General features: G+C 52.3%; 2 protein-coding genes across 10 annotated transcripts in view; both read right to left on the bottom strand.

Annotated features, from left to right (window-relative positions):
• Positions 1 to 3,379, bottom strand: part of RARS1 (arginyl-tRNA synthetase 1) — a 28,017-nt gene extending 24,638 nt beyond the window's left edge. For 4 of the 5 annotated variants that reach the window (XM_036313506.1, XM_036313504.1, XM_036313505.1 and 1 more), the window contains exons 1-2: positions 3,284 to 3,379; positions 1,795 to 1,929 (exon numbers count right to left, since the gene is read on the bottom strand). In XM_036313506.1, coding sequence (XP_036169399.1) covers positions 1,795 to 1,929; positions 3,284 to 3,328 — 180 coding nt within the window. In that variant the 5' untranslated portion in view covers positions 3,329 to 3,379. Of the gene's footprint in view, positions 1 to 1,794; positions 1,930 to 2,517; positions 2,920 to 3,283 lie in introns of those variants that run through there. The other variant, XM_036313507.1, reaches the window with a different exon arrangement.
• A 3,435-nt stretch (positions 3,380 to 6,814) lies between these two features.
• Positions 6,815 to 24,097, bottom strand: part of WWC1 (WW and C2 domain containing 1) — a 118,999-nt gene continuing 101,716 nt past the window's right edge. For 3 of the 5 annotated variants that reach the window (XM_036312698.1, XM_036312694.1, XM_036312699.1), the window contains 6 exons: positions 18,640 to 18,748; positions 16,978 to 17,142; positions 16,274 to 16,366; positions 12,093 to 12,326; positions 8,742 to 8,863; positions 6,815 to 7,570 (listed from right to left, as the gene is read on the bottom strand). In XM_036312698.1, coding sequence (XP_036168591.1) covers positions 7,504 to 7,570; positions 8,742 to 8,863; positions 12,093 to 12,326; positions 16,274 to 16,366; positions 16,978 to 17,142; positions 18,640 to 18,748 — 790 coding nt within the window. In that variant the 3' untranslated portion in view covers positions 6,815 to 7,503. The remainder of the gene's footprint in view (positions 7,571 to 8,741; positions 8,864 to 12,092; positions 12,327 to 16,273; positions 16,367 to 16,977; positions 17,143 to 18,639; positions 18,749 to 24,097) is intronic. The other 2 variants (XM_036312697.1, XM_036312695.1) reach the window with 2 other exon arrangements.

Here is a 24,097-nt window from a genome sequence, read left to right on the forward strand (position 1 = left end):
TGTCAATAACAATGGCAAAAATGATAAAAGCTGGGATTTGAGTAGCACTGTGTCAAGAACTGGGCCTAGCCTGGCCTGTGCTGCTCACTGGTTGAGCATCAACCTATGAACCAGGAGGTCACGGTTCAATTCCCAGTCAGGACTCATGCCCGGGTTGTGGGCTCGATCCCCAGTAGGGGGTGTGCAGGAAGCAGCCGATCAATGATTCTCTCTCATCAATAATGTTTCTCTTTCTCTCCCCCTCCCCCTTCTTCTCTGAAATCAATAAAAACGTATTTTTAAAAAAATATTCTACTTCATCTTAAAGACAGATAAGGACAGCTTAACGGAAAGGGGATAAGGAAGAGTTGAAGCTACTGAGTTAATGAAACAGCGGTAAAATGCCGCTGAGATAAACCATCCATTAAGTGTTTCTAAGTCAGAGCACATGGCAGAATGCTCCAGGAATAGAAGTGGGGTGAATGGGCGTCCCACACAGTGCCTTTTCCCTTCCTGGCTTGCTGTTTTCTGTTGTGTACCTTGTGTCCAGCTCAGGAGCTGTTACTCAGTAGACCACAGTACCTGTGAAAGAACCGCCGTGCCGCCCACATTACACTGGCAGTGTTCTCATACTTACACACTAGAGCTAATTTGTATCAGGGACATGCGCATTAGAATACACTGTACGGCCTTTGGTATCTTTTACATAGTCATGAGCACATATTAGGCACTTAATGCTTTTGAATTGAAAAAAAATACAATAGAGAAATGAGTATACGTTTGGAAAGAATGAAGTAATGACAAAGGTAAGGTATTTTGGGGAAGATTCCATGGAAAAGAAATTTTGTGATTTTAGAAGACAGAAGGACAAAGCTATTTGAAGCAGAACAGAGCACACACAGGCAATAGAAGATTTCATGAGAGTAAGGCAGGCAGAGTCCGAGATGAATAAATGGGGCCGACTGGAAAAGACACCGTGCCAGTCAGCCCGGCTGAAAGTAGTACACACACAGGAGAACATGCATGGGAGTGAGGTCCTCCCCAAGGATGTGTCATCAGCAGACCCGAAAGGCAGGCCAAAAGATTAAACCCAACAGAAGCAAGCTAAACTTTTTGAACAAAACTGATGGACACTATTAGATGGTGAGGTCATTAAATAACAAAGACAGCACAAGCTTCCTGGAAAAAAATTGTTCAGAAATATTAAGCTGGAAAAGGAACCCAACCACTATGACACTATAAAATATAACAATAAAATAGCAAAATAACCAACTTGGGGCAGAAGAGGACTGTGAATGTACTTTGAAACATTTCCCAATGATTGAGGCACTTACTTACAATTCAAAAAGTATCCTGTTAAAAGGCACAGCCATGAACTGTTAAAAAATAATGTCTTGCCCTAGCCGGAGTGGACAGTGTCGGCCTGCGGACTGAAGGGTCCCCAGTTCGATTCCGGTCAAGGGCACGTGCCCAGGTTGCGCTCGGGGTTTCGGGCTCAATCCCCATTAGGGGGTGCGCAGGAGGCAGCCAATCCATGATTCTCTCTCATCACTGATGTTTCTCTCTCTCTCCCCCTCTTCCTTCCTCTCTGAAATCAATAAAAATACATTTAAAAAAATGTCTCAAAAAAAAAAAGAAGTCTTAACGTGAAGCTGGCCAAACATTCAGGATGAGGAAACAGATTTCTAAGAGCCCTGGAAGACAAATTGTCCAAATTCCTCAGAGCCAACTTTCCGAATCTTCAATAATAGCAAGGAGTTCTAAAGAGAGGCAGTAACTCAAGCGGTAGAATGAAGCCCGAACCAGGGGACTCACCTTTCGAAGGATATTCAGTCGATACTTTAATTTTAAGTTTTCTTCCCGCAGCTGCTCCAAATTTGGAGAAGCTTCTAAACAGCCACCGTTTTTCAGCCGATCAATTTCAGCCGTCAGAGACTTGATCTCTCTTTCCTGTAAAAGAAAAGGCACTTTGTTCGGCCCGTCTGACAGATGGCCTCCGTGACGTCATCCACTGGACCGTAAACTCACTTCCTCCTTTCCCCTCTCCCCCGGGCAGGGCAGGGCAGGGCAGAGGTGATAGGGACGGAGGACTTTCCCTTTGGTAAGTGGGGACTGTCCTTCCTCAAGCTCTTTGATGACATTAGCACATCGCCCTTGACAATATGGGAAACGTGTGAAAGAAAAAATACGAGTGTGAAGCACACGATGGGGCGAGCCTCACATCCCAGGTTTCTTTCTTTGGCCCAAGTGTTTGCCTTTTGCCCTTTCTGGATCTTCCCATTTCCCCCCACTTTCCTTACAGTGTCGTAGGTCCCAGACCAGGCGTTTTACTCTGATACCTAAAACCAAAGACATGCCCACTCGCAAGGAAGTAAAGCTTCCAACCGAACTGCTGTTACCGAGGGAGAGGGACGTCCCGACATGTAAGAATGTTTACCAGGACGTAACTACAACCAAACACCCCACCTCCCCCGCCCCCCCCCCCAAAAACCCCACAACAACACAAAAACACAGTTGGCATAAATAAGCATACATTACCTTCCAGGTGCTGGGCTAAACACTTCAGAAACTGTCTATAATCCTTCCCACCGCCAGGGAAGAAGCACTTACACCCCCACGCTGACCCAGAACAGATGCCCGGAGCAGCCGACCGGCCCGTTTGCTCGATCAGCCTGAACCTCGGGGCTGCCGGGTCAGGGCTATAAACCCGCTCCCTGGACGTGGCGATGATTAACTTGAGCTCCTTGCCTCCCACCCCTCCCGACCCGGGCATCGGAGGTCGCGGCACCGCCCAACTTTCGCTTTCACTGTGAGCTTGTGACGGTGAAGGCAGCGAGCAAAGTCCCGTGCGATGGAAGAGCCCTGCCCTGGGCTTTTCGGAATTCCTCTTGCTCAGCACCACGGAGAGAAGGGAGGCTGAGCTGCAACCCCGGACCCACGGCGCCTCTCTTCTCCCCCGCCCGCCCCCCCGCTACCCCCGCAGCCATGCGTGTGCGCGGGGCAGGAGGGACCCCGAGGGGCGGCTGTAATGAGCTCGCCAGGCTCCAGCCCAACAGGACATGCTGGCTGGGAGACGGAGGGTGTACGAGAGGGCGGGCCCTGGAACGATGGGTTCTTTCCCTCCCGCCCCCGGGAGGGGGCTCGCCTCCGAGGCCCCACCGCCCGGGTCCCGGGACCCCGCTGCGCGCGCCTGAGGGGCACGGGCCGGTCCCGGCCGCTCTGCCGCCGCCTTGAAGATGCTCGGGCGGGAGCCGGGGCCGGTCCCTCCCCTCCACGCCTCCCCCCTGGCCCCCTGCGGCCTGACCTGCTGCTGCAGCCGCGCGGAGCACTGAGCCACCAGCCCGTCCATCCTCCTGTCAGCGTCTCACGCAACAAGTAGCCGGAAGCGGAAACAGCCAGCACTTCCCGGAAGCGGAAATCTTCCCCGCCCGCGGTCTCGAGGCTGACAGGGCGCCGCCGCCGCCTCTGCTGCCCCCTGGCGGGATCCAGGACGCACTGCGGGGAGAACCCGCGGGAAGTGGGCCGGGATTGGGGCTGCCGCCCTGAGGCTGGGCTTTTGGCGGAGGGCAATGGGGTTCGGACCCGAGCTGCTCTGTGTGCTTGCACGGACTTGGTGAGAGGCGCTTACCTACAGCTTCTGTCTCTCAAAGGCTTCAGTTTACCCGTCTGTGAAATGGGCACCGAGCTATACGATCTGTTTAGGTACTCACCAAGCATTTATTGTTCATTCTCATGGAGGTTGCTTTCTTAGAGGCAGGAAGCACAAAGATTGCCAGCGAGCACTCTTGCCTGGGTTCACCAGGCACACTACAAATAGAGCCAGGCAGGACCCAGCTGACCTCCGGGGCCAATGGCAATCGCAAAAGATTTGCAGTTGAATTAAAAAGAAAGAAAGAAGAAGAAGAAAAAAAAAGCCGAAACCGGTTTGGCTCAGTGGATAGAGCCTCGGCCTGCGGACTGAAGAGTCCTGAGTTCGATTCCGGTCAAGGGCATGTACCCGAGTTGCAGGCACACCCCCAGTGGGAGATGTGCAGGAGGCAGCTGATCGATGTTTCTCTCTCATTGATGTTTCTGACTCTCTATCTCTCTCCCCTCCTCTCTGTAAAAAATCAATAAAATATATTTTAAAAAAAGAAAAAGAGGTGACAGATTTGACGTTGGGTGGTGGGCACACGGTGCAATAAACCGATCGTGTAACATAGAAACCCACACCTGAAACCTGTATGTTCATGTTGACCAATGTCACCCCAATCAATGTAAGTGTATTTTTAAAACATTTGTAGTCAAAAGGCAACAATTGGTTTTATGAACGAGACAATTAGATCCAGTGAGGTTTTCTCAGCTAGCATCCGAGTCACCCCCTTTCTCCATACCCCCACCCAGAGGAACCGCAGGATTTCATGGTTTCATTCCTGTAAAGCAAATGTTCAAAGTCCCTGCAATCGGGGCCTCACGTGACCACAACACTGTGAAACAGAAACCGGAACTGAAAGACTCAGAAACTTGGGGAGTCCGAAGAGCGGGCTGTGCCCTAGCCCTGGCCATGTATTATCCCAGTGACCCTGAGCAGGGCATTTCACATCTCTAAGCTCCTGTTTCCTGTAGATTCTGGAGAACATGTGTGCACAATTGCGTGTATAGTGACTTTTATTCTGCATACAACAACAGGGTGTATGGATTGGTGTTTGGCCAGGAACTGTTCACAGAGACTTCAATGCCGGGGCAGACACAGGGCCTTCTGCCTTCGGAAGAGGTGGTCTGACTCTGCCCACAGGTGCTCCATCAGCCCAAACAACACTGGTGAGGAGGAATATAGGGGGCAACCTTGGGGGGGTGGTGGCAGGGTGCAGGGGGGCACTAGCAATCTGAGTCTGTTCCAGTGACCGGTGTCCTAGTGCACATTGTTAGCCTAGAATGAAGTCACTGCCCCTTCCTTGGGCAATAGTCTTGTTTTCCTGGGTGCTCCCAGTTTGCAGGGGCCACAGGCCGGGAATCTGGCAGCTTGGCGGAGGGGAGGGGAGGGGAGGGGAGGGGAGGGGAGGGGAGGGGAGGGGAGGGGAGGGGAGGGGAGGGGAGGGGAGGGGAGGGGAGGGGAGGGGAGGGGAGGGGAGGGGAGGGGAGGGGAGGGGAGGGGAGGGGAGGGGAGGGGAGGGGAGGGGAGGGACGAGGGGGTCACTGGCGCCACTCAGGCCAGGCATTTACTAGTAGATACATTCTAACTTCCCCATTCTGACAGACTCAGGAGGGGCTGTGAAAGCCTGCTACAAAAGCCGGGTAGCTAGGAAACAGATAGGAAACAAAGAAATGTAGGAATATATATATAAGGAGTAGTCTCATTGTATAAGGGGTTCAGGTTCTGGATCTTCGAATCCCCAAGCCAGCAGCGCCGCTTTCAATAAAGGGTTTCCCCTGGATCTCCCTGAAAGTAGTCATTGTGTACTTTCCGGTCGCCTGGTGAATTCTGCAACACTGGCGCACACTTCCCGGACAGGAGGATGTGCTCCACGTAGCCTCTGCCGCTCACAGAGGGCGGTCGGAGCTCTGCGTCTCAGCAGCTGCTGCCGCGGGGGGTGAGGGGCTGACCATGGCTTGGAATGCTGGACACAGAGAAAGGTATGGCTGAGGGAAGGAATCCCATTGCACGGCCCCCGAGTTTTTACTGGGCACCCTCCACGGGCCACCAGGCAGACTACAGACACACGAGGATGCAGTGAACTTCGAGTGTCAGTCAATTCAGACCCCAAGGGTACCCTCCCCCCATTCCCCCTATCCCCCCCCCCCCCGCCCCGCTTTCCCCACTTGTTCCATCTGTTTCTGTCTGCAGGGCTGGACCCAGAGGTTGAACCATGGCTACGGGTAGCTTTGGGAAGAGAAAATCTACTTTTTTTAAAAAATGTTTTATTGATTTGAGATACAGAGAAACACCGACGAGAAACATCAACATCAACCAGCTGCCTCTTCCAGGCCCCCTAATGGGGATCGAGCCCACAACCTGAGCAAGTGCCCTGACCCGGAACTGAACCAGTGACCTCTTGGTGCGTGGATTGACACTCAACCACTGAGCCATGCCAGCCGGGCAAGAAAACCTACTCTTTAATCTTCAGGTGGCTAATGCCGGGAAGGGCTCTGACTGGCCAGCTGGGATCCCATGTGGGGAATAATGGTGGACTTTATGCCACTGTAGGTACCTTTTCCATAGGAACGCAGTGGGAGGTGGGGGGAAGCCTCTGCAGCCAAGAGAAGGGCTCCACTCCCTCATCACACCTCCCCGACGGTCCTCCGTGGCCCGCAGAGGGCCACGCACGTTAGTGTCCCCTGAGTGACGTTCTAACAGGATGCTCCGTCTCTGCCTGGACTTCTCATGTTATACCAGCGGGTCCGTCAAACTGCGGTGTGCTTTGGGCTGGCAGTGAGGCATGGATAAAAGCAAGTGCTGGGCCCATCCCGGCAGGGCGAGGGTCCGGGGTGTGTGTGTCTGTAACAAGCTGGCCCAAGTGATTGGGCCATGGCTGCCGGTGCCGCACGCTGGGAGGGAGGTTGCACAGGATAATGTCAGGGAATGGGAGGAGGAAGAGGTTTTGCTGCTTGTTTGTTAAGGACGGACTTCCAATCGTCTGCAACAGTCATTTTCATTTAATGAGCAAATGAGTGGAGGGGTGAGCAAAAAACCAAACCAAACCAAACCAAACCAAGCCAAAACAAAGAGAGTATCACCTGGATTGGACAGGGGATGGGTGGGAAGGGAAGGGCTGGGAGGGGGAGAGTCAAAAATCAGGGAAACACAGGTGAAGTGAGGGGCGGCGTGGGGGGCGGGGGGAGGAAGAGAGAGAGGAGATTCGTTCAGAAAGGCCACTTTATTGATGGAGATAAAATGAAAAGCCCTCCCTCACTCACGTCAGTGGCTTCACTGGGCATCTGAGACGGCGTGGGCGGGCCTGTGGCCAGCTCCACCCCAGGCGGCCGCGTAAAAACACGTCACAGCTCGCGAAGACTCACAGGCACACCCCAGAATCCGCCACACGCTGGCTGTGCGTTTTAAAATATTGTACAAAATATGTTAGGTAGGAAAGGTCAGCTGTGCTGTGATGTCTGCGGGGCGTCCTTTTAGGGCGACCGTCCCCAAAACATGACTTACTTATTGCATGAAACCTCTAGAAGGCAGAGCTGTACAAAAAAAAAAAAGAAAAAAAATCTAAACCGTTTTATTTTAAGAAGAGCAGCAACTGGGCACTGCTTTTAGTTCATTTAAATTTTCTTTCTCAAAAATACATTCCTAAATATACAAACTATACAATCTTGTCGTTTTAATGCTGTGTTTTTGTGTTGTTGTTTTTTTTGGATTTTCTTCTCCTTTTTTTTTTTAATAATAGAACCCAAACTAAAAAAAAAAAATCTTCATCTTCAAACCAGAGGAGCGCTAGAGGACGTGGGACGCAGAACCTTCATATAACACCACATAAATAACGCGGCCGCAGTCTCCGCTCACGGCAGGGTCCCGGACCAGAGGAGATACTTTTCTGGAGCTCAGACGTCGTCTGCCGAGAGGGTGGGGATGTTGATCCGCGGCCGCGTGAAAAAGGCCATCTTCTCCCTGTAACAGAGGCCACGCCTTCAGGGCAGGAGCTTGGCCCTGCCTTACGCACACCACGGGCAGGGCAGGCGATCCTTGGCGGCAGGGCAGGCGATCCTTGGCGGCGGGAGCCTTGCAGTAAGTGGGAGGATGGGAGGCAGCATCCCTATCCCCGCCCCCTAGATGTCTGTCACAGCTCCCCGACCCCTCCTTCCAGTGTCACAACCAAATATGCCCCTGAACTGCCCTGGCCGTGACTCAATGGTTAGAGAGCACCAGCCCTCGAACTGAAGGGTCTTGGGTTTGATTCCCGGTCAAGGGCATGTACCTGGCTTGCAGGTTAGGGCGCATGCAGGAGGCAACCAATTGATGTGTCTCTCTCACACTGATGTTTCTCTCTCTCTCCCTCTACCTCTCTCTCCTCTGTCTCTCTTCCTTTCCCCTTCCCTCCTTTCCAGTCTCTGAAAAAACAATGGAAAAAACATCTTCTGGTGAGGATTAAAAAAAAAACACCAAAAAACCCCGAATTGCCAAATGTCTCCAGGGGGGACCCAAATCATTCCTCCTTTAGGGGACATTAGCAGGACCAGGGGCCTTTGGTTAAAATCAGGGGCCTGGGCTTAGAAGGCCCTTTGGGCCACTTCTAGTGCTTGTTTTAGATTCTCAACTGGTTAAAAAACTGAGATGTTCTAACATGGTCATACAAATTACAGCACATTCTACATGTTTCCTTAGTCTTATCTGAGAGGACGTCACAAGTCTAAATGCAAGGCCCTCTATGGATGGAAGGCCAGGACAGATGGCACTGGAGTCCAGCACAGCAAGAAAGTGCATCCCCGAGGTCCCGGCAGACGGCAGGCAGAGCCAGGAGGCCCGAGGGGCACCCGCACCCCCGGCTTATTTATCACGCAGCCCATCCTCCGCAATCAGCAATTACTGGTGATGGCAACGCTGAGAGGAAAGGCCATTCATTAAACAAGAGGGACTAACAATTTAGCTCGAGTTGTTGGGGTCGGAGAAAGATAGCCGGGACGGCTCAGACCGCCAGGGGCAGGGGCTGAACATCTGTGAAAGCGAGAGAGAAAGGTCCGTGGGCCAGGGAGCAGGGGACGGAGGCTGGGCCGGCGGGGTGGGCCAGGGAAGGGGAAAGGGAAGGGCGGGCGGGCGGCTGGCCGGGCGCCCACGTGCTTACCTGAAAGACTGCACTTCTGGGGGCTCCTTGCAGCTCTGGCCTCTGAGCCTGTGCACGTCCTTGGCGGCCGCCCTCATCATCTTGTCTGCCTGCAGCTCACCTTTGTGCCCCGCGCGGTCCATCTGCAGGGCAAAGTGAGCAAAGCCGTGAGGTTGTGGGGAGTCCTTTGGGCCTCCAGAAATGGGCCGGCCACGGAGAACTTTCTAGTACAAAGGGGGACTTCGCTGTAGTCAAGAGGTCTGTGGGCCACACCCAGGCACCCTCACCCTTCCTGTTCCACTGTGGGACCCTCTTGATTCCGAATGAGGAGGCAAAGTGGTCCCGCCATCTGCGACAGTGGCCAGGTATCGGGCGGCAGGAACCTGAACACATGTGGGGACCCCGGAGACGGGCTGTCTGGTGAAATGTGTGCTACTTCTTCTAGTCCTCAGGGCCACCAGAAAGGTCGAGTGTATAATGACCTCTATTTGACAGCCCAGGAAACGGGGTTTCAGACATGTTACACATTGCAGACCAGTAGCTTTATTGCTAGCTTTACCCAGTGGCCAGATAAGTTTCTACTGAACAAGTACAAAAAAACGTTTTACATCAATGTTAAAGGCACGCTTTAAAATTAAATACCCATTGCATTTTGAAGGTATTTATTACATGTCCTTACAAGCTAATATCTTTTTAAAGTATGATACTTTGTAAAACACTGTGTAATACAAAGCGAGAATTCTCATGATCTGTCCACAATGTGTTAAGAAATTTTTTTTTTTTAAATATATTTTATTGATTTTTTACAGAGAGGAAGGGAGAGGGATAGAGAGTTAGAAACATCAATGAGAGGGAAACATCGATCAGCTGCCTCCTGCACATCTCCCACTGGGGATGTGCCCGCAACCCAGGTACATGCCCTTGACCGGAATCGAACCCGGGACCTTTCAGTCCATAGGCCGACGCTCTATCCACCGAGCCAAACCGGTTTCGGCAAGAAATTTCTTTAAAGTCAAACAAATAAGACGTTACTTGGGCACAAACCCAATTCCAAGTCATGCCGTGTACTCAAGGCCCTACCTCTTTTTTTTTTTAATGCTCAATCGAGGATATTTTTCCATTGATTTCTAGAGAGAGTAGAAGGGAGAGGGAGAGACACAGAGAAGGAAACATTGATGTAAGAGAGACACATTCATTGGTTGCCTCCCACACAAGGCCAGACCAGGGCCAGGGAAGGAGCCTGCAACCAAGGTATGTGCCCTTGACCAGAATCGAACCCAGGACACGTCAGTGCGTGGCTCAACGCTCGATCCACTGAGTCAAACTGGCTAGGGCATATGCCCTTCCTCTTTTTTTTTAAAAAATATATTTTATTGATTTTTTTACAGAGAGGAAGGGAGAGGGATAGAGAGTTAGAAACATCGATGAGAGAGAAACATCGATCAGCTGCCTCCTGCACACTCCCCACTGGGGATGTGCCCGCAACCAAGGCACATGCCCCCAACCAGAATCGAACCTGGGACCCTTCAGTCCGTAGGGCAACGCTTTATCCACTGAGCCAAACCGGTTAGGGCTGCCCTTCCTCTTGATGCAAACCTATCTAAGTGCCCCTGAACAAGTCACTGAGAGCCCTAAAATATCCATCTTTCCAACACTGCACGCAGCCAGAGCTCTGGTCAGTGAAGCCACTAGTTAAATGGCTCCTTAGCAGATCACTGTCAGTCCCAGACAGTCATGCATGTACTATAATTTACTATAATTGAAAGGTCGGGTTTTCTCAAGGCGAGGCCCAAAAACACTTATTTTCTTACCTCTTCCTATGCCTTGGCGACTGGGAAGCTCAAAGGTAAATGTGATAAACAACCACAATTAGGTTAAAAATATATGTATTCCCTCCTCATCCTTAGAACTCGAATTCTCCATTTTCCCTGAATACTCTTATTAAATCCCTGATATAAGTACACAGGGCATAAGTAATAAATTAGAAAGAAACATTTGGGGACTTTCTGAATCGCTTGAGTCAGCCTGAAGCTCCGACGCTAGTGCTGACCCAGGAAGTCCTGACCCAGCACCACGTTCCTGCTCTAAGGCACCACCAGCTGCGTCGAGAGCTGGGGCTTCAGCGGGTGGCCCTCCCAGCAATCCAGGCAGGCGCCCTCTTCAAGGAGCTCGCTGCACCGCCTGGCTGCGCGCGCGGACAGAACTGGCAAAGGCTGGCATCCCTGCCCTGCGTGACAATCCGAGGGTGGCAGGTGTTATGAAAATGAGTCAAAGGCCTCTACTAGCCCAGTGTTGCTTCCTTTTTCATGGTAGTTTGGGACCTGTAAGCTCAAAGCCCACTAGGGCCAAACTTAAAATTTTTACCCATCCAGTTGTTTTAAACACAGCTCGAACAAGCAGTTTTAAACCATTTAGAAGCGGCCTGCTTTGCATACCCTGTGAAGCTAAGCTCCACCCATCGTCTGCTGGCCGATGATAAGATACACCCCGGGGCCACCAAGGACCCCAAACTGCTGCTCTCTGACCCAGAGACTCCTCGTGGTGCTGCTGAGTGACATCATCACGATGCCCCCTCTCCAACCCCCTCTCCTTAGGAGCTCCCTTGCCCTCCTGCCCTCCAGGTATGGCCCCAAATTGTCTCTGGGGGGTCCCATGCTGTGAGGGACTTCTCCGGCATGCTAACTTGTTTGTGAAAGCAGCGCTACCCTGATAAAACTCATGGCGTGCTAAAGCGAGCAGGCTGTGTTCCCTGCTTCTTAGTCCTGAGCCCTGCATGGCCCACCCCTCTCTGCTTGGGTGATACCTGCTGGGTGGGACTGCGTGGGCAGGCACCAGGGCGGGTCACTGTCCTAGAGGAACTGCTAGTGTGCTCCAGCCAGATGAGGTGCCAATGTTTGATGAAGGGTTGCACAAAGAAATACATGTGAATGGATAATAAGGGCTTGTGCACATCAACACGGAAATGCGGTAAAAAGGGCCTGGCTGTGAGGTCAAGAGTTGGCTACATCCCTAGCTGGTTTGGCTCAGTGGATAGAGCATCGACCTGTGGACTGAGGGTCCTGGGTTCGATTCCAGTCAAGGGCACATGCCTGGATTGCAGGCTTGATCCCCAGTAGGGGGCGTGCAGGAGATGGCCGATCAATGATTCTCTCTCTTCGTTGATGTTTCTACTTCTCTCTTTCCCTCTCCCTTCCTCTCTGAAATTAAAAAAAAAAAGAAGAAGAGTTGGTAACGTTTACTGGGCAAAGAAAACCAGGGGCAGGAACTCCCTCAGTGGGTCTCAGGGTTGGACGACCCATTCAGAGCTCCCGTCTGTGGTGTGCCCCTGCTCCTGCCACAGCGGACGGACCCCGCAAGGCGGGCGGCACTCACCTGCTTCTCCAGCATCCTCAGCAGCAGGCGGAAGCGCTCATCCTCGCGCAACCCCGGGGGCAGCTCCTTCTCCCCGTGGCTCCTGGCTTGTTCGAGCTGCTCCTTGAGCTCCCTCAGCACCGAGATCTCCTGCGTCAGCTGGCTGTGCCAGGTCCGGGTGGCCTGCAGGTCTAACTCCAGGTCCAGTGAGGTGCGCATCAGGCGCTCGTGGCGCAGGGATTTGAAAGATGAAGGCTGTGGGGGTGGGAATGGCTTTGACTACTTAGTCATCCTTCAAAAATGCCCCCACCCCCTCAGCCCGATTTCTCCCATTCTACAGCCCGTGTTTAGTGAGCATGGTTATGTCCTGTGGGGAAGCACGGGACTTGGTTGGAAAGTCTGTAAGGAGGATTCTCCGAAAGGTCGGGGGTCTCTGAGGGGACCTTGCCGAAGGCAGCCGCCCCTTCCTTGACTTTTCCAAACAAGTCCAAGCTCCCGGGTGTTTTACTGGAATCTCTATGTTTAGTCTGCAAACCCGACCTTGTGGAAGCATGTGCTTTCTCAAGGATACTCACCCTGCTGATTGTATCTAAGATCAATTTTAGTTCAAGCTGTTGTTACAATAAGAAGCTAACGAGGCAGACAATCAGGGCTGTTTCAGTTGCTAAAGCACAACAGTCCCTTAGTCTTCTCTTTCACAGAAATGTATGTCAGAGTCATCTGTTCCTCCGCCGCTCAGGGTCTGCTGGTCAGGCCCCGGCAACGTCCCAGGCTCGGTCCTGGGCACTTGACTCCATGACCCCAGTTCGTTTGTGCAAACCCTATGAGGTCCCTCCCGATGCTTACCCCTGCACAGACGAGCTCCCAGAGGCTGTCACACATTATGAGTAGTAAAGCGGAGATTCCCCGGGCAGTGGGCTCCAGACCCCATCCCTCACTCCCCTCACGATGCCTGGCTCCCTGCTCTCCATGTCCTCCACATTCCCAGTCTCAGTCAGAGCCTGCTTTTCTGTCTCCTGCCCTCAAGTTGCTTCCTCCTGCCCTCAAGTTGCTTCCTCAGTGCAAGTCTGTCCCCCCTTCTTGACTTGGTGTTCCCGCAATGGACATCTATTGTTTCTGTGTGAGCAGCATCAATGTCCCCAGTCTCATCATCTTCCCTTGGGAACCCACGCCTCCTCCATGCCCAACACACATAGTTCCTGTGGGGCTTTAGGGATGGGAACGTGACCTGAACATGGCAAAGCAGAGCCACAGTGATTGCTTCCGGGGTGAGTATGTTCTCTCAGCCCAGACAATAAAACTCAATTCTGGGACCTTTGCGAGCGACTTGGGAAAAGGCAATGTCTTTACACAGAGATTCTTAAGCCGGCAAGTATAAACCTAGAACTGATCACAGTCATTTTCACCGTCACATGGAGTGACCCTGATTAAGAATTCAGCTAAAAAAAGATGAAGAAGAAAAAAAAGAGTCATAATAAGCTATGTGGAGGGAGCAATGCCGTGCGGGGGCGGGGAGCGGGGGGGGGGGGGGGACTGAGGTTTGATGACATTCTTTCAACTCCTGCATCAATCCATGCCCGAGACTAGTCCAACATCCTGGAGTTTCCATGAAATGAGCCAATAAATTGCCCTTTTCATTTTTAAGCTACATTTGAGTTCTTCAGTTATCTGTATGCATAAGATCCTGAGTAATCCTATATAATAAAAGGCTAATATGCAAATCGACCAAACGACAGAAGAACTGACCACCAGGGGAAGACACTCAATGCAAGAGCTGCCCCCTGGTGGTCAGTGTGCTCCCACAGGGGGAGCGCCACTCAGTCAGAAGCTGGGCTCATGACTGGCAAGTGCAGCGGTGGTGGCAGGAGATTCTCCCGCCTCTGTGGCAGCGCTAAGGATGTCCGACTGATGGCTTAGGCCCGCTCCCTGCAGTCGGACATCCCCCAAGGCTCCTGGACTGTGAGAGGGTGCAGGCCGGGCTGAGGGATCCCCTGGAGTGCATGAATTTTTGTGCACCGGGCCTCTAGTACTAGTATAATCATTAACTCTCCTCTCAAAACCCAGTAATGATTTAAAAAGAATGGCTAAGTGACTGTGGGAGACTGAATTCTAAGCTGGCCCCCAAGATCCCCACCCCCTCACAGACATGCCCAATATAATGCCTGCCCCTTCAGTGTGGGTGGGAGCTGTGAAGATAATGGATATCACTCCTGTGATTAGGTAACTAATCAGTTGACTTGAATCATGCTGGGTGGGCCTGACCTAACTAGGTGAGCTCCTCAGTGATGAACTGCCCTTCCTGTAGATCTGCTCGCCGTAAAGAAGCAATACATGTATGGAGAGGGCCACATGGCAAGGACTGAACATCACCTCTGTGCGTTGTGAATAGCTCTAGACCTGCAGCTAGCGAGGAAATGGAAGGTTATGCATCCTGCCAGCACCCCAAGGGGGCAGGGATGTGACTCTCGCTCTAGTCAAAATTCCAGATGAGCCAGCACCCAGATTTCAGCCTGGGGAGACCCCGAGCAGAGGGTCCAGCTGGCCTGTGCTGAATTCCTGCCCTCTGGGAACTGTGAGAGAGTGTATTGTTAACAGCTCTTAATTTGTGGTAATTTGTTATGCAGCAACAGGAAACAAATACAATGGCCAATAAAAGGATTTGCGAGATGGTACGGAAACGGCTAGGATGAGCCCTACCCTCACTTCCACTTGCACAAGCACACTTTCAGGAACACCAAACAGCTCAGGGTAGAAGTTTTCTAAGGCTCATCCAGGGGACCACGGTCCAGTCTGTGCTCAAAAATGAGCAGGGCCAGGAAATCCACTGCGGAAATCTGGGGCCCAAGTTCCCCAAGCAAGACATGAAGATTCTTCTGCTTGGCTCTGACTGATGTCCGGGCTCAGAACCTTGCCGGAAGCAGACAGAGGCACAGCTCAGGTAGCGAGTGGGAGGATGGCAGCAACCCAGGCTCGGGCCCAGCCTCTGGACTCTCCTGTCCCTTGGGCATAGTTAGAGGACCCAAGGGAAATGAGGGCTCAGACCAGCGTCAAGGCTCCCTTAGCAAGCCAGGCCCTTGGCTGAGCGGAAGAGGAGGTCAAGAAGGGGGAACTCTGTGGAAGGCAGTTTGGGGGCACACAACGGCACTTTTCCGTCCAGAATGCTGAGGAGCCTGTTGAAAATGCAGTTTCCTGGTGCTGAATTATACTGTCTAGGTGTGTGGCCTTGGAATCTGCACCATCGACAAGCTCCCCAGGAGACCCTGCGGAACCTGCCAGAAGATGAGAGGGGGTGGGGGGTGAGTGGGTAACTGGCCGTCCCTGTCACCCCAGGGGGGCCATGCCCAGCTTCTCCCTCAGCCAGCACTCTCTCCCCTTCCTGTGCACCCTCTTTTACACGGCCTTCTCCTGCTCACTCTCATTCTTTCTGGAGATTCACGGGAGGGGAAGGGATTGACGGAGGACCAGCTCCTGACTCTGGCCTCAGTGGATCTGCAGGGGACGCAGAGGAGCCTTCCCTGCATGTGCTTTCACTCTGCTCTCTCTCCTGCTCCCCCTACTCCTCTTTCTGATACTCTGGCAGCCAGGATTCTCCTCGTTCTGCAAACTCAGCGGAACTGCTGCAAAGTCCGAGCTACAAGCATCTCCTGGCGAATGAAAGTTCGTATCAGGAGTTAGCCTAATGCCACCCGACCCGGTCCCTCAGCCACGCCTCCATAAGGAAAGGTGAGATTTCTCTACAGCGACCGTGGTGGCCTCTGCCCTGCGTGCTTCCAGCTGGACCGAGAGAAGCCCGCTCACGCCCTGCCTCCGGTCAGTGCTGGGGATGCCCGGCTTCTCTGCCAGCTGGAAGGGCTGTCAGAACCCTGACCCGCTCAGCCAGCTGGACGCACTGACACACTGAGCGGTCTCCCGTGAGGCAGGCTCCCATCGGTGACCCTGGTATCTTCGGCGATTTCCAGCCAGAAAGGCCCCTTCTACCTAACCTATTCCTCAGGATAATAATGTGATGTTTCCCCTATGGCACGTTCCCCAGGGCCTACTCAGGCCTGACAGTTCGCAAACTTCCATCTGCAAAAACCACCACCGTTGCAAGAGCGACCTGTTTACACCAGAGGCCGCGGAGCAACGGTCAGACACCCGGGCATGCGCTTGGGGAGGCGAGGGAGGAGGGGCTCACAGGGGCTCCGAGGAGTCCGCCTTACCCGCTTCACGCGGACGCTGCGCCGCTCCAGAGAGTTTCGAACAAAAGGTGGCTTCTTGGACAGCGTGGAGCTGTCGCTGTCACTCCGATTCAGCTGCAAGAAAGAGCCATGGAAGTCTGTGAAGGTCCGAGGGCATTCGGAAGGCACGCGGGGCCAGGCGGGTGGTGGTGGGGCCAGGAGGGTGGTGGCGGGGCCAGGTGGGTGGTGGCGGGGCCAGGAGGGTGGTGGCGGGGCCAGGCGGGTGGTGGTGGGGCCAGGTGGGTGGTGGCGGGGCCAGGAGGGTGGTGATGGCCTCCCCCATCCCAGCCCGGCCCTTTCTCTCCAGTGCAGACACTCAGAGTTCTGTTTCCTGGGCCTGCAGGAGGCAGCTTCATTCGGCCTCTCTTTCCTTTCCGGATAAACGTTCATCGAGCATGTACTCAGCACAATGCATGCTGCAACCTGCTATACTCTCCATATCTCATTTAATCCTTCCAACAACCCCGGGGGATTGACAGTGGTTCCACCTGAGCCATAAAGATGGGCTCTGTAGGCGACAGGGAAGATTCACACTGCCTGGTGTCAACCCTACTATACTGCTGCCAACTCGCCAGGGATACTGACACGGTGAGAGTAACCGGGATTTGCACCCAGGACCGTGAGGTGAAGGCTACCCCACAGGAAGCCGGTGCTGTGGGAGGGGCAAGGGCCACATGTTTGCTTACCCGGCACACGTACTGGCTCTGGGGTCCAGGGGAGAAGGTCTTGGAGCGGATGATGGTGCTTCCTCGAAGAAATGGTGCTGGGGATGGCGTGCCCACCCGCCGGTCCTTGGGCCGCACCACTGTGGGCGACGGGGCAGGGGTCTCTGTGTTGGTCTCTTTGTCCACCTGAGGAAGATGTCACAGCTTTGAGACCACAGAGTTTTAGCCACCGGCCCCGAGATGCTCCCCACACTTGTCACTTTGCCTCTGTCCCACGGACACAGCTGGGCGCTTCTTGGGCGCCCACCCTGCCCAGCCAGGACAGCACCCCGGGCCCGAGGCCAGCCCCTATTCCTCCAGGACAGCTGTGGCTGGGGCTGGTGGGATATTCAGCATATTCAGTCCCCCAAACAAGCTCCTGTACCTGAAGCTCTATGGCCTGAACGTCACCCCCCAAAGCCACACACATTTTGTCAAAGCCACACCAAGGCCTCCGGTGCCCCAGCCAAGAACTGCTGATGTTTTATTAGAATTATGGCGGCAACCAGCAAATCTCCTTATTTAACCCGGGGGACCAGGTTTTCTTTTCTTTTTAAAATATGTTTTTATTGATTTTTAGAGAGAGAGATAGACAGAAAAATTGATGAGAGAGAAACTTCATTGATCGGCTGCCTACTGCACGCCCCTACTGGGGATGGAGCCCGCAACCCAGGCATGTGCCCTGACTGGGAATCCAACTGGTGACCTCTTGGTTCCTGGGCTGATTCTCAACCACTGAGCCTCACTGGCCAGGCTAGGGGACCAGGCTTTCTAGTGTCCTCTCACGGTAGTCACCAGTAAAAGGTAAGCAAACAAAAACCACGGAAAGGCAGGGCCTCCGTTAACCTTAACAGCACCTTTGTGTAATTTTGAAAAAGGAGCCCCCTTTGTCTGGAGAAACTTCAAAATGCTTTCCCCTTGGTGTGGGTTAGAAGGCAGCCCGGGATGCTTCTGGGCACCCCTTGGCAGGGCACCTCTGTGCCATGCACAGCCTTCAGCTCCACCCCCGGGTGCCCTGCCAGCACAACGGGAGCTCTGTGTCCGGGACCCCTGCAGGTGGAAGAACAGACCTCTGGAGAGCGAGTGCTGTTGTCACACGTTACCCGAGAGCAGCAGGGAAGCGGGAGGCAAGGGGCTGACCCTAGACTCTCTTCTCCTCCTGCACTTGGACCCAAATGAGGAAACACATTCCTTCAAAACCCTAGAACCTGTCTTTGAGGGGAGTATTACTGTGTCCAGTTCAGAGACAATGAAATGAAGGCTTGAGAGGGATGAAGTCGTCTGCCCAGGATTCTGCAGCTGGGGGGTAGCAGAGCCCGCATCTGAACCCAGACCCATCTGACTGCAAAGTTTGGGGTCTGTCCAGAGAAACGGGGGGGGGGGGGGGGGGGAGGCAGACGACAGGAGCGAGGAGGGGCGTGTCAGCCTCTCTGGGTTCACTGTTAAGGAAACAAGCCAGATTACAGGCAGGGACACTGCTGTACGCCCTCTGCTGGTCACTCCATGGGGGGGGGGGGGGGGGGGGGGCGGTGTCCCTGATGCTGGAGGAACATTTGACCCTGAACCTTTCGTGATTGCCTGGGCTCAAGGACTGAGGGCTAGTTCCCCCAAGTCAGCCCTTCTCATCGCCCCAGCCCTCCCTACCTTTATCGCCGGGCACTCTTCCGGATCTGGTGAGGATTTCTCGGCAAAAACCTCCTCCTCTCCCTCTTCCGCTGCGGTCTCGTTGTCACTGGTCTCCTCCTCGAACCTCCTGTGATGACAAAGAACTTTGGTTACTCCCCCAGAGTCCACTCTGACCTGCTCACCGGCCTTTAAACACATTTTAGGAGAGAGAACGCATTTTTGGGTGGAAGGGAGGAAATCGATTTTAGTGCATAGTGAGACGAGTCTGGGCCAATGTAATTCCCCTGCATCATCACTACCAGGATCTAGACCACTCCACCCCGAAAGGCTCCCTTATCCCCTTTCTCAGTTAACTTCCCCCCAAGCCCAGCCCGGCACTGATCAGCTTCCTGTCACTACTGATGAAATCTCATTTTTCTAGCATTTCATATAAATGGAAGCAGACAGTATGTGCTCTTGTCTCTGGCCTCATCCGGTGACTGTATCAACTCACTCTTCTTTATGGCCGAGGAACAGTCCATGGTATGGATATGCCACCATTTGTTTAGCTACTGGAAGTGAAGAACATCTGGATCGTTTTCATTTCTTAGCCATTGTAAATAAAGCTTCTACAGACAATCACGTGGATATAGGTTTCCTTTCTGTTTCTCTTGGATAGTGTTAGTTTGCCAGAGCTGCCCTAACAATACCACCCACCAGGGTGGCTTAAAATAACAGAAATTTGCCCTAGCCGTTTTGGCTCAGTGGATAGAGCGTCGGCCTGCGGACTAGAGGGTCCCAGGTTCGATTCTGGCCAAGGGCACATGCCCGGGTTGCAGGCTTGATCCCCCCAGTAGGGGGCATGCAGGAGGCAGCCAATCAATGATTCTCTCTCATCATTGATGTTTCTATCTATCTCTCACCCTTCCTCTCTGAAATGAATAAAATATATATATATATTTTTTTTAAACTATAGTTAAAAAAAACAACAACAGAAATTTATCCATTGCCAGTCTGGAGGCTAAAAGTCCAGGACCAAGGTGTGGGCAGGTTTGGTTTCCCGAGGCCACTCCCTGTGGCTTGCAGATGGCCACCTTCTTGTTGTGACCTCACGTGGCCACGTGGCCTTCCCTCTGTGTGCGCATGCTTGGGGTCTCTGTGTCCGAATGCCCTCTTCTTACAAAGACACCGATCATATTGGATTGGGGCCCACATAACTCTAACAACCTCATGTTAACTTCATCATCTTCTAATGGGCCCATCTCCAAAGACAGTCACAGTCTGAGGTCCTGGGATCAGGGCTTCAATATATGAATTTTGCAAGGGACACAATTCAGACCAAAACAGCTATATACCTGAGAGTGGAATTGCTGGGCCACACAGGAAGTATGGGTTTATCCTTTTAAGAGACTGACAAACTGGTTTTCCAATGTGGTTATGCCACTTGACATTCCCACCAGCAATGTTACGAGGATTCCAGTTCCCCGTCTAGACTTGGTATCGCCAGCCTTTAAATTTAGTCATTCTCCTGGGTGTGTGCCCACAGCTCGCTGTGGCTGTTAATCAGCACTTCCCATAGAGAATCTTTTCATGCATTTATTGACCACCCATGTATTTTCCTTTGGCAAAGCGTCTGTTAGCGCCATTAGCCCATTGAAAAGCTGGGTTGTCTTGTCATTATTGAGCTGGAAGAATTCATCCTATATTCTGGATAGTATTAATCCTCTGCAAATATTTTCTCCAAGTCGGCTGCTTCACTTTTTAATCTTCGAAAAGGGTATCTTCCAAAGAACAGAAGATGTTGATGGTGACAAAGTCGGATTTACCAATTTCTTAGTGGTTTGTGCTCTTATGTCCCATCTAAGAAATCTCTGCCTACCCTAAAGTTGCAAAAGAAAATTTCTCCTCTATTTTCCTTGAGGAGTTTCATAATTTCAGATTTGATGCTCAGCCCCACGATCCATTTCAGATTTAACTTTTGTGCATCATGCTCAAAGCTTCTGTTTGCTATATGGATACTCAATTGTTCCAGCATCATTTGTTGAAGAGACTTTCCTTTTGGTTGATGCTCTTCAGAATTATCCTTTCCCCAGGGGCTCCTCGGTTGGAAGGAGTTGCTGTGACAAATAGACTGCATTTGTTAATTAGTAATTTATTTCGATTCCCATCTTTCCTTCTCAAAGGAATACATAACCGCCAGGCTTCTGATCAGCATGAGACAGCGTTACCACACTGAGCAGGAGGAATTCCAGCCAAAAGCAGAAAACCTGACATCTAGTTAGCTGGCTCCGGGAGACTGTGGATAAACATAAACGCTCCCTCGGGACTTTCCCGTGCGGGGAATAGACCCTGGATCTCCACCCCCAGCCCCATGAAGAAAACCTCCTCTGCACTTAGAGGGGGACTTTGCTCTCCCTCCTTCACACCCGCAGCCTGTCTGTCTCCTTATAAAAGAGCCATTATACATGGGAACATGCCAGGGGCACCTCCCCAAGAATTCCGCAGACGCCACATTAACCACCACTTACCGAGGCCTAATAAGCTCCAGGTGCTACGCTAAGGCCCCTCGACAGGGCAGCCTGCGATTACTGTCTCTGTTTTACGGACTGAAAAGCCGAGGACCGGAGAGTTGAGAGCCCTGGCCCCGGGTCACGGGCTGCTAAGTGGGGAGCCTGGTTTTCCACCCAAGTCCACTAAGTGCTCAACCACGAGGGAAATCTCTTTTTGACTGTGAATCTGATCTAAATACTTCCAGAAAGGAAAAAAAACAAAAACAAAAAACAACCCTCAACTGGAAGGAGAAAAAAATAATTAAAACAGGCATCTTTTCATCCTTTGGAGTTCAAAAAGAAAAAAGAAAAAAAGAAATATCTGGTAATCCCCTGGGCTGGTGAAGGTAGGGGAAACAGGCTAATCCCTGTGGGGGGAGAATGAGAGCGGGCAATTTACACTCTGAAATCAACTTAGCAGTCTTTGCTAAAATCTCCTCGATTCGGTACTGCCGTCGGATTATACTGATGGCAGAGAGGGTGTCGGTTTAGGGCAGGGGTGGGCAAACTTTTTGACTCGAGGGCCACAATGGGGTCTTAAACTGGAACAGAGGATCGCACAAAAGCATGGATGGAGTGTTAGTGTTCACTAATATAAATTCAAAGTAAACATCATTACATAAAAGGTGAAAGTCTTTTATTTTCAATAGTTTTATTCATTTCAAACGGGCCGAATCCCGCAGGCCGTAGTTTACCCACGGCTGGTTTAGGGGAACTCAAGCACCGCTGGTGGGAGCACTGATGAGTACAATCTTATCGGAGAGCTATTCTGCAAGGCCATTTCTCAGCTTCTGCCCTAGACAAATACGCACACGTTCCCAGGGAGGTCAACATAAAGATTTTCACTCCGGCGTTGTTTGTGATTATATGATCCTATATTGTTTAATACTTTCAGAGTTTTGTTTTGCTTTTGAATCTAAAACACACACACACACACACACACACACATCCAGTCTTCTGATTATGTGCACTAAAGAAACCTAACCCCCCGCCTCCCCCCCAAAAAGAGGAGGGTGTGGCAATGGCACCCTGAGCCTTGGGTGCGGGAGGAGGGAATGGAAATGAGAACAGGGGGCTGGTCTCTCGGAGGCCTCGGCACGTGACGCCAGAGCGGAGCGGGGCCCAGCAAGGCTAGTTAACATTCCAGGACCCAAAGAAGCCTGCAGCCGGAGGAGGGGGCTGCAGACGGGTTTTCTCCATAGGGCAGCTCTGGGATTCGCAGCCCTCTTTGTAAGTCAGTGTCTAGGGAAGTCTGAATGGCCAGGGGTGGGGAGAGAGGGGGCCACAAAGGGAGAAAGAACAGAAGGCGGTTGCTAGGCAATGGCGTGAAAAGCCTCAATGCAGGCTTGGAATTTGGGGAAAACCAGTGATCTCGCGCCAGGGTTTTGGAAGACAGGTCCTAGGCCTATTTCCGGCATCAGACTTCTGCCTGTGTGCAGCCCAGCCCAGCCCAGTCCAGCCCAGCAGCATGCTAGAGAGAGGGAGAGAGGGAAGGAGGGGGAGGGGGAAAGAATGGAGACAGGGAGGTGGGGGGAGGCAGAGAGAGGAGAAGGCACTGGGAAGGAGGGAGACAGAGGGGGAGTGAGAGAGGAATTGGGACAATTTAGAGAGAACCCTAAAACAAACAAATGAATAATAAAAAAACTCAGGAACCTTGCCATACCCTTCGTTACATGCAGGACAGTAAAGGAGACTACGAGAGGGGTCAGACTGAGGGCCCAATCCAGCCTGTTGGGGACAGTCCAAGCTATGAATGGTTTTCATGTTTTTAAACGGCTAGAAAAAAAATCAAAAGGGTGCTATTTCATGATGTGCAAATGCTGTGACGTTCAATGTCAGTGTCCACAATCAAAGTTTGCACGGCAGAGACACGGAGGCTGCCGCGCGTGCCCTCGCTGGCTGCTTTCACAGTAAAACGGCCGAGTTGAACAGACCCAGCAGGTTCTGTATGGCCCATAAAGCAGACACTTACTATTCGCCCTTTCCAGAAAACATGCCCTGGAGTAACAGAGAGTAGGCAAAGACTCCTTCTGAGGTCAAATGTATAATGTGGGGCGTAATAGAGACATACAGAGAGGTATTGAGGGCGTCCCGTGTGTTGTGTTTATCATGCATAATGGCTATGTTTTATTTATTAATTTTCTAATATATTTTTATTGATTTCAGCGAGGAAGGGAGAGGGAGAGAGAGACTGAAACATCAGTGATGAGAGAGAATCACCGATCGGCTGCCTCCTGCACGCCCCCTACTGGGCATGTGCCTTTGACCGGAATCGAACCCAGGACCCTTCGGTCTGCAAGCCGACGCTGTATCCACTGTAGGGCATGGCTATGTTTTAAATCTGTACTTCACAGATGAGAAATGGAGGCTGCGCATCAGAATCACCCAGGGAGCTTTTAAAATGTACTGACGCTCAGTCCCCCCACCCCCCACCAGACCTAGGATCGCACAGGAAGTCGGCTGAGCGAGCCTCCCGATCCCTATTGGTCTGAGTTCAGAGCACGTGCACGGAAGCCCAACGAGACTGCCTCCCAAGAGGCAAGACTTACAGGCTGTGTTCACGTCCAGGATGGAATCTGCCTTCTCCCTTTCAGGTTGGGGGTTCGCAGTGATGCTTGTTGTTTGCCTAACCGTAATTCCTGCCCTCTGCTGAGTGTCTACCGTGAGCCCTTTTATCTTCATTAGTGGCTTTCCCTTCCGGCCTTTCCACGACCCTCTGTCATCGGTGTCATGTCCCCATTTTTCAGTGGATGCTGTCAGAGAGGTTAGGATGGCTTGCCTGAGAGTGGCTGCCCTGAGGTGGAGGCAGTGATGGGAGGAAGCGTGGTGTGGGCTGCCGGGAGCTGGTAATGAATGCCCGGCTTCCTGATTTGGATGCTGGTCCCACAGGGAGTTTGGTTTCTGAAAACTCACTGAGCTGTACTGGACGCTTAGGTGAACTTTTCTGT

This window comes from Myotis myotis, unplaced genomic scaffold (assembly GCF_014108235.1).
Source record: "Myotis myotis isolate mMyoMyo1 unplaced genomic scaffold, mMyoMyo1.p scaffold_m19_p_6, whole genome shotgun sequence".
In the NCBI taxonomy this organism is placed as follows: Eukaryota; Metazoa; Chordata; class Mammalia; order Chiroptera; family Vespertilionidae; genus Myotis; species Myotis myotis.